At 39.0% G+C, this 17,400-nt stretch overlaps 1 protein-coding gene across 6 annotated transcripts in view; it reads left to right on the forward strand.

The window, feature by feature from the left end:
- Positions 1-17,400, forward strand: part of FAM13C (family with sequence similarity 13 member C) — a 63,331-nt gene that overhangs the window by 35,780 nt on the left and 10,151 nt on the right. For 3 of the 6 annotated variants that reach the window (XR_012043931.1, XM_072871177.1, XM_072871179.1), the window contains 7 exons: positions 831-1,041; positions 2,001-2,139; positions 3,564-3,645; positions 6,078-6,289; positions 11,752-11,835; positions 15,130-15,225; positions 16,476-16,675. Coding sequence is in view for 5 of the 6 variants with exons in the window: in XM_072871177.1 (XP_072727278.1) it covers positions 831-1,041; positions 2,001-2,139; positions 3,564-3,645; positions 6,078-6,289; positions 11,752-11,835; positions 15,130-15,225; positions 16,476-16,675 (1,024 nt within the window). In the remaining variant the exon portion in view is untranslated. The remainder of the gene's footprint in view (positions 1-830; positions 1,042-2,000; positions 2,140-3,563; positions 3,646-6,077; positions 6,290-11,751; positions 11,836-15,129; positions 15,226-16,475; positions 16,676-17,400) is intronic. The other 3 variants (XM_072871178.1, XM_072871181.1, XM_072871180.1) reach the window with 2 other exon arrangements.

Below are 17,400 nucleotides of genomic sequence, written 5' to 3' on the forward strand. Positions count from 1 at the left end.
CTGGAGGTAGGCTCTGTAACATGCCCGTTATTTTCCATGTTACCCATAAACAGAATCAGTGTGATGAGGGTGACCAATTCCTACTTTTTCAGTCCAGAATAAATAATCTTGACTTGTAGCTTGACCATCTCTGTAAAACAAATTTTACCTTTTGAGGCACCTGAGGCAAGGTTTCCATTTATAGTCAAAGACAATATTAACATAGTATCATAAGCATGACTCCTCCAAGTAGCAGTCACTGCACACTACCTTGAATAACTACCTTGAATGTTATTGGTGGTTGTTGTTATTTTCATATCTTGTGTTCTTTAGACTCATGTGTATGTTACTTCAAACCTTAATGAAATTCTGCAGGATACTGCAAGCAACACTGGAGGTTCTTAGCATCAGGACATATTATATTTTGATCTGCCTTTCTCTTGACCAGAGGACTAAATGCTAAATCACAAAATTAAACCTGTTTTGTGCATTTGTCGTCTTCTTCAGGAATGTGGCTTTCAAAAGCAAACAGATCTATGAAAATATAATTAATGCTACTATTCTGGGAAACTCTCCAGCTTTATATTATACTTCATAGTTTACAAACACACTCACCGACTTTCTCCTGTGCAACTCAAAAATGCTTTATGTTAAGCCAATAACTGTCCTTTCTATTTTCTCATCCTCAGTATTATGTTCATCCTGCATGTGATACTTTGCTGAACTATTTGCTGTTTACTTTGAATACTTATGCTTTGAATACTTCTGTAAGTATAGATTTGTATTTATTTAGGTAGCTAAACATCTTGTGAGTGACCCTCGGTTCATATTGGTTTATGCTTTCTTTCTAGACCCTGTGCCAGCCCACAGAGACTGGCAGAATGACATGGACAGCAGCCCACAAGAACACCACTCCCTAGGGACCAGTCGACTGCTGTACCACATTACGGATGGAGACAATCCTCTTTTGTCACCACGCTGCTCTATCTTTAGCCAAAGCCAGAGATTTAATCTAGACACAGAGTCTGCCCCTTCTCCACCAAGTGCTCAGCCTTTCATGATGTAAGAAAATATGTTTTAATTCTTACATATTTTAAATAATTTTTGTACAATCCATGGTCTTTGACTCTTCATGTTTTTTCAGTTACTGTTATGTCATAAACAAGAAATTTTCATTTTGTAGCATATTTTGACATGGTTAATTTGCAATACCAGAAATAGGATCTAGCATTTTTTCAGTAATAACACAATACAATAGTGTTTGGAGTCTTTGTTAATTATAGTTAGCAAGGACAGTTTTAAATGTTAGTTAGTAATTAGTCTGATGAGTGAACATAAGATAGAGAGGGCTATCGAAGTATAATACTAAAAATTTCAGCTGTAATAGAACTATAGCTTGAGTCATTCACTAGGTATGACAGTGTCATAGAACATACGAAGACTCCATATATGTGATCTCCAGAAACCAAACTGTGAGTTTCAGACAGAAACCAAACTTTCTTAAAAGCTTATATATGTATCTGTCAGCTGCATATAATAATCAGATCTATTGATTTGCAATTGTAAAAAATCAGAAACTAAACTGTCTTCAAAATGATAATGTTTATTCCCGGTAATAAATACTCCCTGAGCTTACTTTTACAAATCATGTCGTTACAGTCTCCCATTACAGTTGGAAGATTTGTGAAGTAAGATGTGGGTGTTAAATGTAAATACTGGATCAGGTTGTGACCTACCAGATTAAACTTTTGAAAAATATTCAGAAATCCCACTATTAATTTAAAAAAAAAAAAAAAAAAAGAGAGAATGAAAGACAGATGGTGAACTCATTAACATACCCTCGGGGTACCTTCAAGCAAAAGCAATTATTTTGTGCTTACTTTGTAAAACTAAACTATCTCTATCCTGTGAAGAACCTAGCTGCAAATTCTGAAGTGCTAAGAAAACGTTAAGTGTGCCTGAAACAAGGCAACATTACAGCCAGTTCTTTGATCCAGCTACTATGCTTTTGGCTTTTGTAGGCCAAGAAGTTCTTCTAGATGTAACTGTGAAGAGTGCAAAGAACCACAATCAGTAGCACAACTTACCAAGCATCTTCAGAGTCTCAAGAGAAAAATTAGGAAGTATGAAGAAAAGTTTGAGCAAGAAAAAAAATACCTGGTAAGATAATAATTGAAAAGATAAAGGGAAATACTACAAGAGGCAAGCAAGAATCCCAGTGTATTTAAACTTATGCAAAACAATAGGAAAAAGGGTATTTTTGGTAAAATGAAATAGGAAAATAATTAATGAGGAAATACCTTTTTGTCATCTTTCAGTGTATGCAGTAGTTCTGAGACACTAATTTGCATTTTCTTTGGATTACCTTTGTTGCAAAATATCCATCTTCTAGATGTGTGAGAAGTGTGAATCAGTGAAATATAGCTGACAGGCTTGTGAACTGAAACAATTAAAAAGATGAAAAGCTACTTATTTACTTTGTAGAAGTCATTTGCTTGGAAACTGTTGCTCTGCTGTGCAGATTCCTTCATTCAGGCAGACTCCTGTAAACCTCCAAAGCACAGGGCTCAATAGAAGCTGATGGCAGAAATTAGAGAAATAAAAGTTGTGGTGTGTTGCTAGGGGGGGGGTTGTTTGAGGTCAGTGGTGTGCTCTGCGCACTGTATGCAAGATCATCGCTCATATCGAGCTAGTTTGTGTAATGTGAATTGTGCAGTATAAACATATCAAAACATCCGTGATGCTAAGGATGTGTACAATATGAAACAGGGAAGTTTGTGATATTTTGTGAGTACATTAAAATGAAAATTCAGCAAACTGTATATTACCTTGTAATCTCATCAATGACTGCAAACTTAAATGTACCTTTGTGAATTGTACTGCCCTATGGTCATCATATACTCTTAGGAGTAAAATTTCATAAATAGTCATCACACTGTGACCAGAAAAGAATTTATTTCAGAGGTTTAATTTTGCAAAAACTGTTTTGCCATTTTAAATATCTGAGCTTTGAAGATTCAGTGTAAATTGATATTAATTTGGAGGCAATTTCTAAATGCAAAGAAAGAACTGATATACAAAGCTTTTGTTGTTTGTTGCTTTTGAAATCACTCTGTTGCACAGGATGTTTTCATTGGATTAGTTAAGCAGTTCAGTTGAAATGTTTAAATTGCCGTTTCCCAAGAGAATCCCTGTCTTTAAGCAGTAAGGGCTTATCCCTGCAAGGGACAGAGTGCTTCGGTTCCCATCCTGGAAATCACTTAGGACTTGACTAACATTGGGTATTTGATCAGTCCTTTTGAAGTCACTGAGATTACTTATCCAATTAGTCAAGCACTTAAATGTTTTTTTAAGATCACAGTTAAAATACTCAGATCCATGTAGTACTGTGCCGCAATGGGAAGAGATAAGGCATGATAAACTAGTACCACGATCAAGCCAAATGCTCTGCATGACACTATGATATAGTGCAGTTGGAACTACGGACGTTTTTTAGCACACTGTGTGTGGATAAGTTTTTATCTGTTTGACTGTATAACCATCAGTTGTTTCTTTTTTATACTTCCTTTTTTCTTTACATTCAGCCTTCACATGGTGACAAGACTTCAAATCCTGAAGTTCTGAAATGGATGAATGATTTGGCCAAAGGTCGTAAGCAGCTCAAAGGTATATAATAGCATGTCATTTCACGTTATTGCTGAAGCTTTTGGAAGTATGAGTGTACCTGGAATTTTTTAGAGTTAGCTTTCTAACCTCAGTGCTCTGCTTATTTTTCACTAGTGCGTGGCAATAAGTCTCCCAATGACAACAAAGGGATTAGGTGATATGACTTGCCTTGATTCCTGAAAGCAGGGATTAAAGTAAGCCAGTTCAACCCTCATAACAAGTCTAAAAAGGGGAAGGGGAAAAAGACATCACCTCTCCTTCATAACTATAAACATTCATGCAAAAGGCAATGTTAATCTGAATATTTTTATGAGTGTCCGAAATACAGAACTACAAAGTTAAAAGTGTCCTTGTGATAGTACAAATGTAGGTGCAAAATGTTTCTTTAGGACTGAGGTTACACAACTCTAAAGCTTTTATTTTTTTGATCATAAAAATGGATCTTTCCCAGATATTAGATTTTGTCTTGAGGGTCAAGTTTTGCCCTTGACTGTCTGCATACCACTCCATTAACATCTGTGGGTGTATCACATGCTTGCCCTCAGGGAGAATGTAGCCAGGACTGATTGATTTTTTTTTTTAAGGTTATTCATAATTTATCTAAACCTTTTTTTCCCCCATTATAAATAGATTCTCACTAATTAAAGTGTAGTATTATGTTTCATCTCTCGTTTTGGATATAGTTAAGAATAAAGATATAGAGGGTGTGATTGTGGTAAATAACGAATTAGAAAGTCATCTTTCAGTAAATTTCTTCTGGAAAGTTATCCCTTAAATACTTGCCTGTGTAATTACGAGATTTTTTTTTTTCCCCTTGAACTTTGTGTTATAAATCCAGGAAGGGCAAATGAGAGGAAATGGCCAAACTACACAGTTAACTTTCTGAAAATTATCTCTCTGACTCAACCATTGCTTCAGCTAGCCAGGGGGTCTAGCTTTCATAGATCAGCCTCACCTTCACACCCAAAATGCCTTGATTGTGTGAACACCCTTGACTTTATTATCCTGAATAATGGCACTGCTTTTAAGTGAAGCAGGAGTCATGAGGTTCATGAGACAGGTGCAATTGAGATGGAAAAGCACTCAAGTGCTTGTAGGTCCTTCTTCAAGTTCGTAAAGCTTGTCCATCCTTCCTAGCTCTGTGAGTTTAATAAAAATTACTGTTTTTCCCTACAAACCTGGCCTGTATCCTGACTGTTACAGCTAAAAATTATGTTACTGTTTCTGCATGGTTTTCAATAAATTTAACACATTTGGAGCCATCAATCTCCTGCCTTGCCCAAGGTCCTTCACCAGCCAGGCATACTCTAGGAACAAAGCCTGGTTTTATGGGAGCTAATTCAGACCTTAATTCAATTTCCTTGTTGCTCTGTGCAGGTCCCTAGAGCTCCAGGGTCTTTGGCTTAGTGTCAAGCTAATATACTTACAAACTTCATTGCATCCAGGCAGGTTGCTGACTGCGTAGCTAGGACACACTGTAACCTATATGTCTTCTGCTGGGTTGCTCAGGTGCTCTTCTGCCAAGGGAAGTAATTTAAGCCAAGTAGCTGATTCTCCTTGTGAGGACCAGCTCAGTACCCTGGCTGGGATGGCAATGCAGCTTCTGGAAGGGAGGGTTATGGTTTAAATTGCAATAGAGAAGAGGGGGGTTGGTTATGGAGACCTGGAGTACATGGCTCCAGCAGCCTGGCAGCTGGCATGGTGGACTCTGTAGCACAGCTTTAGGCTCCCCAGCCCTTCTTAGGGGAGGGCCTTCGCTCTCCTCGCTTGCGCAGCAGCACAGGAGGGCAGGCAAGCACAGCTGGGGCGAGAGTAGGGCAGGTGGCTGCAGAGACACCGCCTCCTGTCCAGGAAGGCATCTGTGAAGGACTGCATCCTTAGACAACAACCCCCACAGCAGGCTTGGACGTGTTCTTACTTATCCAGACATCAGATCACTTGAGAGTGCATGGGTTTAGTGAGAAGAAGGGGGGGAGAGAGAGAGCTCTGCTTCCGTATCCCACCCACACCAAACTTCCCACAAATACTCTCCAATGCTGTTTGTCCTTTTAAGCCCCTTTCCTAAGCTCACTCCCACTGAAATTCTGCACTGATTCCTACCCAGCCCTCACTCTTTAAACCCAGCGCCTCTTCAGTCCTCACCCATGGTAACACCTTTTATGCCAAAGATGGGCTTGAAGGAAAAAGGGAAGTACGTATGTGCGATAAGTTTAATTGGCCTGGACACATCTCATCCCTTAACCATTGGATTTCTCTTTAACCAGGATAGAGATGTTACATGTTGAAGTGAAGCAGAGTTACTTTCCTATAAAACTGTGGTATGATAATAATTGTATGCAGAAGTAGGGATGGTTTTTTTTCTTGTAATGTCAGAGGAAGCTTCTTTGCAATTATTTCTGATCTATTTACTTGCCAAGTAATTTGCCTTTCAGAGCTGAAACTCAGAATGTCAGAAGAGCAAAACTGTACCTCTAGAGCACCCCAAAGAAATGATCATTGCGAAAGCACTGGGACCTCTAAAGAGGCTGGGACACAGGAGGCCACAAGCGTGGAACCAGCTCCCTCAGTAGAAGAAACCATGGATAGCGTACTGAGACGATTAAAGGAGAAAAGACAACACTTTAACCTTCCTGAGACTATTAAGGTATTTAACAAGTATGGCTGTTTCTTTCAGAACTTTATCATGTGAGGCAGATATTAATTAGTGTGTAGCTGTCTCAGGATATGCTGGTGGGCACGCACCTTGCGTCTTCTGGCACTGCAGTGCATTTTCTCTCTAAGAAGATGGGAGCTCTACTGCAGTTTTCTGAAGTGACTTTTCTGTGAAGGGTTGCACAGAAAAAAGAGGTGCAGAAGGTTTTTTCAAATAGCGCTAAGCGCTTTTTGCTCAGAGATGCAGGTATAAAACTGTTTGCCAGGCACTGCCGAAACCTGCCTACTTGAGGCTGTGTGTGCAGGAAGCATATCTTCCAGTGTATTGAAGATGGTGACAGCAAAAGCAATCCTGTCTTGAGTCCACAGAAACCGTGTGACTAAAAACGTTCATGAAGTTATTTTGACAATAAAGGTCCCCTTTCACTTGAGAAATGCTGAAAGCCTCTGCCCAGTCGATAGCACTGTGCTAAGCTCACATGGATAGCACAACCATCCAGACTGCGTTGCCCTTCTGATCTCGTACGTTTACTTGTGCTGATACTGCCTCTGCTCTTCCACGTTCTCAATTACTCTTCTAAATTTAGGAGCAATATTCCATGAAACATGCTTGCTTGGCTGGGCAATTTATTTTTGTTTTTAAACTAGTACATGTTTTAAAATTCTGCTGTACCTTCACACTACTGGCACATTATAGGGTCTGTCTGCAGCTGTTGTTCTGCAACACGTTGTCCATAAAAATAGTTTTTTTGGGCTATTTTTGCTGTCAAATGATATTGCTATTCCTGATGCTATACAGCCAAGCAAGACAATAAATTCTGTCCTCAAAGGTACCTAAAATCTAAATGTTGACAGTAACATTTAGACTCTGGCTGATGAACGAAAAAGGGGAGGGGGACGAGGAGAGTGAAGAAGAACTAAATGCTAAACTATGCAAGAACTAAAAAATGATTCTGGGTGGATTGGAGTAGCAGAAAGTATCCGGCAGAGATAATTTTTAATTTTTTTGTTTTGTTTTGTTTCTATTCTTGGTTTTTAAACAACTAGTTACTGTGTAAAAACTAGAACTATGCATAACGATGCCGCACTTCTGAGATCTTGAGCTCTGCATACATTACTGACTTTTTAATTGTTCCTTTTTATAAACTAATTTTTTAAAAACCTGAAATGGAAAAAGTGTTTCATAACTAGAACTCATTTGTAAGAAAACAAAAGATGACAACAAAACCGTGCTGTTCTACATGCAGTCCTAAAATCCCAACAGTGCAGACTGTATGATAATATTTTCAGTTGTTAAATACTTGTTTATTATGCAAGGAGTGAGATCAGATTACACCAAAACAGATGTCAGTGAGGAAATCCTGTCCAGAAAAACTCTCTTATAAGAGAGTAAGTTGGGTGTGGGTCTCTGTCCCACTCATTTTTTGATTCATTGGACTTCTCCTGATTTTCCAAGAGAGAACCTCCTAAATCTGTGCAATGGCATTGCTGGCTTGAAGTACTCTCATAGAGAACTGTGTAATGCAAATTAAATGTTTGCACAAGCTAATATTTTCAAATAGGTTTTTAAAGATCTTATTTGTTTTCTTCTTGTATTCTTGTAGAGACGACTTGTGTTGAAAGAACTATCCATTTGTTAGCAAAGGTGTTTGATAATAGTTATACGAAACTGCCATGGAACAGAGGCTTGAAAAGGAATAATATGAAGTCAAATTGCTCTATTTTAAAATTATCTATTTTAGTAGATCCTTAAGTATAACATTAAAAATTATTGGGTTTTGATTATGAGTCATCCTGGACTTTTGGGGGAGAATGAGGTTTATAGCACTGATGATGTGAAATGAATCAAGGATGTCTGCTGGTTACAGCAAAGATCAGAGGCTTCATTTCAGCGACATGCAACTTTGGTGTTACAGTAGATCTTTTTTATGTGCAACATTTGATTTTGTATATAACATTTAGATCCTGTACCAGAATCTGAGCTAGACTAACAGTAAACTAAGAGCGGCTAAATGTTTCTTTTTTCAAGATTTAATTATTTTGGGCAAGGATAGTGTTTCCATAAAAGCCTGCCGAGTTCTCCCTTGAAGTTCAGCTGTGGAAAGCCTCTAAGGCCCTGCTGAAATACAAATGAGAAAAGGAGTGTCCTTAAGAGAGGTGCAGAGTAAAACCCTGAACCACCCAGTATGTCTAAAGAGGACAAACCGCAAGACCTGGATACGACCTAGCAGAATAAAACACCCCTCCCACAAAAAAGCCTGTGAGTAAAGTTACTGAATGAGAAGACTTAGAGAAAATTGGGATTGGCCTGTGAATGATTCAGTAACCCAAAAAGGGATGGCCACCTGTTACTATTTGTGTCACTAGCTCCTTGTGCTGGGACCTGGTGATTTATTTAACAGCTCACCTCACTGTTAGGTACAAGGTTTCAGAAAAAAAAAAGATTAAGACCATGAATGTAGGCGTTTGTAATGAGCCACCAGCCATCCCCAGGTGTCCGACTTGGCAGGCCCTGGGGACGCGGACTCGGGGCCTGCATGGAAGCAAAGGGCTGCCTCCGAAAGGCCGCCGCCAGGCCCGGTCCCCCCTCTCGCGTTGTCTGTCCTCAGAGTTTGTGTTTGCTCTCTGGAAAAACAACAGCGAGCTTAGAAGGCACAAGCATGCAGGGAACTTACTAGTGAGGAAGACAACTGTGTACAATGTTTTATGTGCCTTTGTCCCAAGTTATGACAACCAAACTACTACCTTAGCTTTACATGTAGTCTCCCTTTTCTTTCTTTATATGCAACAACCAACTTTTGCCTTATATTTAGTTTGAAGATTTGCAGTCTGTCCCCCAGGGCTTTTCTCAGACTGGTTACCTTTATGTATCTGTCCTCTTATTATTGACCCGCTTCAGTTCCTCTTTTCCTTGGCTATGGAGCAGTGTTTTTATTTAATTAGCATTGAATTTCATGCTGCTGTATGCACCCTACAGTCCTAAGATGTCTCGGATAATTCTGTAGTTTGTGATTCCACCTGCCTTCTCTGATTTTGAAATTATCAGCCGTTTCAAACTTAGCTGAATACAAACCCGTCTTGAGATTGCTAATAAAATGAGCTAATGAAACAGGCCCAAATGCTAAACCCTCTTGAGATTGTTTCTCCTGTGTAAAATCAATATTAATGATCACTCCCTGTTTCCTCCTAACCATTCAGCTGCTCCAGTCTTAATAGTTTTTGAAAGAATTAACCTCGTATTAATTGCAGAACTAGCAATAAGTAAACCAATTAGCTACTTTATAATACTCCTACATTCTAGTTAGCAGTTCTTCTCCTAATGTGAATGACAGATAATTTTGGAGTGATTAATTCATGCAGACCTTTAAGGCAAAAATGTGATTAGTGGTTCTGCACTGTTTTTGCATTTGGGCAGCAAACAAAAAAGGTTTTGCTCCTGCTGAAGTTAATAGCAAGGTACTCCTTTGATATTAGAAGAGCATTACTTCTTCAGGGCTTGATATATTTTCAAAAAGTAGAGGCTAATTATTAAAAATACTTCTCCAAGTTGTCAATAAAAAACCCTACTCATTGACTTCCTGCAGAAAGGCACCCCCTCACCCCCCAACTCCATCATTCTTCACGTTACTTCATTGTGGTGGATGAGCTCTTCTCCAAACCGCCGAACACTTGGCCCTAATTCATACAGATCTGTCGTGATCTGGCAGAGACTGTGGAAAATTACATTAGCTTCATGTGTTCCTTGCTGTTCTGGCCCAGATGAAAATATGCAAGTGTCAGGAGTAGATCTTCTTGGAAAAAGGGGGAAAGGGAGAGGAGGAGAGAAGAACCAGTTAAATAGTGTGCTCCCTGCAGCAGACACCTATACTTATATTGGTATATCACCAACGCTGACAAACCGCATTGCTGAAAAATCAACATTCATCTTTCTGGTACCAGTGATTCATATTGTGATTTTTGATCAGAAATAAACTGCTGGTGTTAGGTGTTCAGCCCAGCAGAGCAAGAACTGTGACTGAGGAAGAAAGCCCACCTCCGTTTCTGTTGTTAGTAAAGGGCTGCACTTCCTGCAGCTTCCCCATAGCGGCCCTACAGATACATACTGTCCAGCCGTAATTTCCTGTTGGATGATCAGATTATTCTTCCATTTCATTTTAGAGATAGCACCTTTTTCTAGTATGCTTAGCATTTATGGGGTGTTAACCATGGTATCACAATCATTGGATATTTAGGGATTTCATTGTGAATCTATCATTCCACTCTGTAAATGTGTTTTGTTTGCACAGGTGAAGCTTTCTGTTCTTCATCCCTTGCCAGCCAAGGCAAATCTATTTTTCTTGATCAATAATTAAAAAGTTGAGGAATGTCCTCTCTGCATTTTTGCAAGTTTCTGAGTATTTTGTCTAGAATGGTGGTTCTCATTTGTTACAACTATGTAATATTTAATATATAATGGGGAATGCTATCTATGATTTATGAAGTGATCTGGCAAATAGAAGTTAATAACATACAGATTTCATTAACTGATTTCTCCCTAGAATGGATGAGAAAAATATTTCTTTAGTTTTTCAGTTGCAATGACTATTCATAAACGTTACTTAAACATTGGAAAATGTTCTAGGAAAGTACTGCACTGGTATCTGTGGGACCCCAGTGCCAACACCACCTACTTGGATGCTGCAGTTGTTTCTGTGAGCCCGCCTTTCCAAAACCCAGCCCATGAGATATACCCCATGTCTATGCAATTTGGTTGTGATATTCAAGCAAAAACCCCTGCTTCTTTAGACTTTCTGTCAACCGGTATTCCCAGAAAATTTTTTCCGATGCAGGCTCTGATCGAGCAACACGCGAAGATACTTTTCTTACTGACTAAGACCATAGTTTGTACCCTTGGAAACTTTCCAGATAAGGATGCAGTGTTCTGTCACTAGCATAATACCACTTCCTGACTTCAAGCTTGTTAAATTGCTTTTGTAGAATAGTAATTTTGAAAGAAATCAAGGCAATCAAGTATTAGATCTTTATATAACGACATTAAGAAAAATAAGATTCCAGCCTTTCAGTACATTTTCATTCATGCATCTTTCTCCAGAAGAGCGAGCACAAGTTCAGGCCACAAAGACTCCACTTTGGCCAGACAAAGTAAATACAGTGTATTTTCCACTTATAAAAGGCCTAACCTAACACCTACTCAAATCGGTAGAATTACCTCCTAGCTCTCATGGGCTTTGCATTAGGCTTTGAGAGGGTGATGTACTTTGATTCATTTAAAACTTCAGTCATGTAAATTTGGACTCTGTTCTTGCTAAGTCAATGCCAAGTCCCCATTGACCTCAGTGTGGACAGAAACAGAATTCATTATTAATGTTTATCTGGGGAGAACAGATTATTAAACAGATACCTACCTGTACCCTTGTCATGAAATGCTGACTCATAAATAACTTTTTTAAATAGGATATGACAAAAAAGCAAATGGCTTTGGAAAAAATCAATCTTCAGAAATGTCTACTATATTTTGAGAGTATTCATGGACGACCTGTAAGTATACCATGGAAAGATAGGTAAATTAAAAATTATCTAACTTCTCTAACAAATATTTTTGGACTCATATATTAAATATATTTAGATGAATTTTACGTGATTAACATAATTTTAGTTATTTCAAACTAATCTTCAGGTATAAATGTTACTGCCTGATACTGATGAATTTGGTTTATATTTTTTAAAATAAAATACAAAAGCAAGTTTCTAGTGGCCCTGCATCTCTCATCATGATTGGCAGTTGCAGGTTTGATGATAAAGGTAGAGGATTATATATCCACAGCAGACGTGGCTCATGCATACTGTAGCTGTGCTACGACATATGAAAGGTTAGAATGCTTAGCAGCTGAGAAAGGTTTATAGGGCACCATCTGAGACATGAGATACAAAAATGACATGATCTGTCATCTGTGTTTTCCTTTATTTCACAGCAGCACTTAAAACTGTTAATTAAAATCCTTTCAAGGGACATCATTGCTGAATGTAGGTCCAAAACAAAAAAAAAGCCACCATTGGTGAGATGATGATGTGAAATTTTGTCTATACACAACTGAGGAATTCTTGATTGATGTCTCTGTCCTTACTCTTATGACTGTCTCTGTTTCTGGCTAGTAATTGTTGTGGTGGAAGGAAAGGGGAGTGGCACCAGCACATGTCCAAAAATATGCCAGCTCTTAAAATTATTATGATCTGAATCTGATCTCTCTGCATCTTGGATAAAATAATTTTTGTCCGTCTTCTTTGGGCTTGGAATGAGAACTGAGGGATGGAGATAATACATAGGAAGGGTATGAACAAATTATATTTCCTAAGAAGGAGAACAAAAAAGTAATTGAGTTATTAATGCTATATAGAGATAAAGAGACTTGAAGATTCAAAGACAGAAAAGAGAATAATAGGCCATGCTTTGTAGCATGGGGTTCAGAGAGGGTGTTTCTTCTCAAGGTTGAAACAGCTCTATAACCAGCTAAAAAGAGGATACTAACTGCATAAGGAAAGAGGTGATCAGCGATACTAAGCAGCCATGAGGGAATCCTAGCTCTGCCAAACAGCTCTGACTTCAGGTCACAGAAAGCTCAGGGACAGTCAGGAATTTAAAGCAGGGAAATGGAAGTTAGGCAGGACTTTTACTTTTGTTGTTGTTGTTGTTGAAAATAAACAAGCAGTCTGGAGATGCTCCGCACAGTTACAGCCGCATACTTAAATAATCATGTATCTTAGAGAAGCAAATTTTAATCTTTTTATCAATGTATTTTCCGGAGGGAAAGGGGTGAAGAGTCTGCATGCGTCCTGCGCACCAAGAACAGCTGGAGAGTGAGGCCAGCAAGGCCCAAGCTCAGTGGCAAGCGCAGGCCCTGTGCCCAGTTCAGAGCTGGAGGGGCCCAGGAAAGAAAGATCTGCTGGGGAAGCTCACGCAGTTTGTAAAAGCCAGGAGGTGATGACTTGGAGAAGGCAAACTGGTGACTGCCCAGGCAGAGGCACCATTAGCCAACAAAACAGGTGCCTCTGCTAGCAAAGAGGTGTCCCAGTGCACAAAATGCATTTTCACAGTACTTGAATGTTGATTGCTGAGGCCTCAAGATTCCCTCCTTTAGATGTTTGAACTAGCAACCCACAACATGCTTTGTCATTTAACGCATATCCCACCATAGCATTATCAAAAGGTTAATTTGAATGGAGTGTACTGGGATTCCAAGAAAATAATCAGAAATTTAGCCTATTATGCAAAAACTGTGGTGGTTCTGTGTTTCGGTTTGTGGGTTGTTTTTTTTGTTGTTGTTGTTCTTTTTAAGCGAATAGCAAAATTCAGTCCTAGACAATGTTGCAGTTATTGTAGAAACCTCCTTTGGGAGTAACAGAGAACGCATCAGAAAAAAATTATCAAGTTGCTGCTTATTCAGAATATTATGAATACAGCAGCCTTGAAACACAGTGGAGAGTGCTGGTGACGATGTTTGCCCTGCTGATGTATAGTATGGATGAGCACCATCTTTATCCAGACTTACCTCAGCAAAGTCAGAGAGGGCTCCGACTAGGTTTAAAACAGAAAATGATCTCTTCTGGCTTGTTTAGCATTCCTGGAGTTTTTATGTGCTGTAATCAAATGGAACGTGAGTACTGGGGAAGAGAAGTGGACTAGCTGGGATAGGCAAGCCCTGACATTCTGCAGTGAAGCATGTCTCTAGAAATAGTCCCTAACTACTCCATCAGCCAGCCATATGTGGTGTCATCAACCTGCGTTTGCCTACTGTCACCCTTACTTCTGATGACCAGGTATTTGTCTGTTTCTGAGCAACTGTGGACTATTGTCCATACTGTCAGCCAGCCTGTGGCTCTTCAAACCTGCCATGTGTTCCCTCATCTGAGCGTGTGTAGCTGGGCTTCAATGCAGTAGCGCAGTTGCAGTGCCAGACAGTGAAATTGTACCCAGTGGGTGCTGATAGGCATGTAAGTTGAGGAGGGGAGGCTGATGGTGGACTAGTTTGCAAATGACTCTATTTTGACACTTAATCGCTGAGGAACACGTTGTTTTTCTGGTTTTGTTTTTTGTTTTTTCTTGTGGGATTTGCTCTTTTTTTCCTTAATACAGTAAGTTGGTCTACTGCACAGCTAGTTTCCATAAGGTTTATTTTTGTATTTACACATATTTGTGGCTGGATCAGGCTCTTAATACCTGATTTAAAATAATATTCTCCTCCAAATCAATGCTCCTAGTGCTCATAAAAGAGCAAGAGCAAACTAAATGAACAGACAGATAATCCCGACTGTGGAAGGCAGTTCCAGGGATGCACAGAGCAATTCTGCATGGAGCCAAGTCACTCAGTGAGGCTGTAAAGCTATATTCTCAGCGCTCTCCATCCCACTGGGCCGCAGAGCATACTGGCCCAGGCAGACTGTCACGTTACTGTAGCTAGCCTGTTGCCATTATTACAGTTAAGTAAGTGAGATATCAATGCAATGGACAGTCGAAGCAGATCTTAACTCTTACAACTCTATCAGCATCTTCAGAAAGAGGCAGAGCATAGTTTACCCTCGGCCTGGGTGGTGTGGCTCAAGGAAGTGAGGAATCCGCACTGGTATTTTCCATTAGAAAACAGATTGCCATTCTCCTTTTTAGAAACTGTATGGATTAAACTACAGTTCCCATGGAATATCTATGGAAGCAAAATACACATCAGGTCATACTCTTCTAATACCTTTCTCAGCTTTACAGAAGCAAATGATAAATTTATTTATTTATTTATTATTTTTTATTTTGAAGGAGTATATTTTGTTATTATTTCCCTTTAGGTAACCAAGCAAGAAAAGGGTCTCATGAAACCTCTTTATGACAGATACAGAATTATCAAGAAACTTCTCGCAACTCCATCTTTAATCACAACAATTGTAAGTTGGAAAGAATTCATAACCATTGTCAAGAAAACATACTAACTGCTGTGTTTGATCTGAACCTGTATGTCAATTTGGCAGCGATAGAACTACTTATATTTGAAGAATCTGCTTATTGGTTAATACAGGGTGTTAATATTTCAAATAGAGCAAATGCTCTGTAAAATTCAACTTCTAAGCATGCCAGAGGTTTAATGTACGGCAGCAGTTTCTGAGACAATAACTTCAAATGACTGGGTAAGAGATCAAAGGCTGGCATTAGTTTTTTTATTATGACTAACATATGCAACACAGAATGAAACCTATCGCTTTCCAGGAAGCACTATACTGTCACTATATCTACTATATTTTGTTGACAATACTTTTATCAATCATGTAGCACATAAATATCATTTGTAGTACTTTAATTAATAATATATCAATGTAATCTAACAGTACTGGTCTCGCTGTGAGTAGAGTTAGTGGAATCTAGCTATTTAGAAGTTAACTACCATGTCTCTACCAAAAATACTAATCTAGTAGTAATTAGGGCTGGGTTGATTTTAAAAATTATGAATGATTGTCTTGTTAGATGGCAGTGGAACTTTAGCTTTCTTTGAAAAAAATCCCAGTGTAAATCTTTGTACGCATGCACACGGATATTTTATTTAAAAATTTAACTGAAGTTCCCTTGTGTTACTGCTTAGGAGCTTTGCTCCGTGGAGTTTTTATGTTTAAGCCTTAGTTTCAACTTTTCTTCTGAGGATGAAGGAACGTGAGGAAGACAGCAACACGACACTATTTTGGTCGTAGCCCTCTGTAGCTATAAAACTGTGGAATCTCTACCTCCAACTCTTGTTACAGTCAGAATTTCTGGACATAATACAAACAGCAGGTGGTGTATAAGAGGAGTACAAGTTCCAGCAAGACTGCACTGCTTACCTAAATACAGAATGGTCTTCAAAGCTTTGCTACTTATAAAGGCTTTTGAGTAAACAGAAATAAATTGCTGGCTGGAGATACTCAGAAGCAGGGCCAACTTCTGTCCTGTTTCATCATGGTGGACAATACACAGTAACTCAGTGGCCCCCATGAGACCTCTCATGAACCATCTCAGGTAGACCTGGCTAAAGCTTTCAATATGTGTATTCTATTATTTCAGTGAATACATCCAGGAAGTTAGATCCTAATTCTTTACATTGTCATCCTATTAATTGTTAGTATTGTAATGTACACAACTAATTTAATAATGCTTTACATTTTACAAGCAGGAGGAGGAAGACTCAGATGAAGACCATTTTCAAAGCAGCCATGAGTTATCATCCAGTGCATTATCTTGCCTCCCTGTCGATGAGCACCTGTGTTACTCTCAGGAGGAGAGTGAGCCTCCATATGTTTCACCTCTGGATGAAAAGAAAGTTTTCAGGCAAACAGCCTTGTCTATGTCCAATTTACATGAAGCAACAATGTAAGTTCTGTTTTGGTTTTTTTCCCTGAATGTTTTAAAATATTCCATGTAGCCTTTGTAAATGAAACATGATACATACTTATTGCATGGGAATATTCTATACCAAAGAAGTGATTCAATGTTTTCTTACGGGAGAAAAGAGGCAGAAGATAGTTGTTGTTTGGGCAGCACACCTGTGGTTTGACCTATTTATTCAAACAACTTTGTGCCAAGTCCATGAAGAGAAAGGTGAAGGAACATAAGCAGCTAGGAGAAATAACTACATATACAGAGTGGTAGCTATGGCTTAATGGCATAGTAAAGCTATGCAGACGTACCTATAATTGCTGCAAAATTTTTAGATCTCTAACTACTTCTATTCTTACAAAGCAGTCATAAACCAAAGCACAGTTCGGCCAGGCAGGATAGTCTGCTCCTGTGTGTGTGTGCATGTGTGTACTGGGATTGACTGAGTGATGTAAAAATGCCAGAGACATGAGGCATAGACAGCTACAGGTGAGCTGAGTGCAGGATCACGCAATACATGGTCACATGGGAGGCCACTGAATGCATGTAAAATCAATTTCTTCCTTGCATAAGAATAGTTATTAGTGTCTGGATGCCCAGAAAATTTAACACCGCCCTCCTGCCCTCCATTATAAAACCAAAATAAAGCCCTCCTTCTGATTTGTAGTTAAGAATTTCAGGTTGCATGAGACAACAAATCTCAAGATGCACGGGCTGTT

The sequence above is a fragment of the Ciconia boyciana genome, chromosome 8 (genome assembly GCF_034638445.1).
Source record: "Ciconia boyciana chromosome 8, ASM3463844v1, whole genome shotgun sequence".
Taxonomy (NCBI): domain Eukaryota; kingdom Metazoa; phylum Chordata; class Aves; order Ciconiiformes; family Ciconiidae; genus Ciconia; species Ciconia boyciana.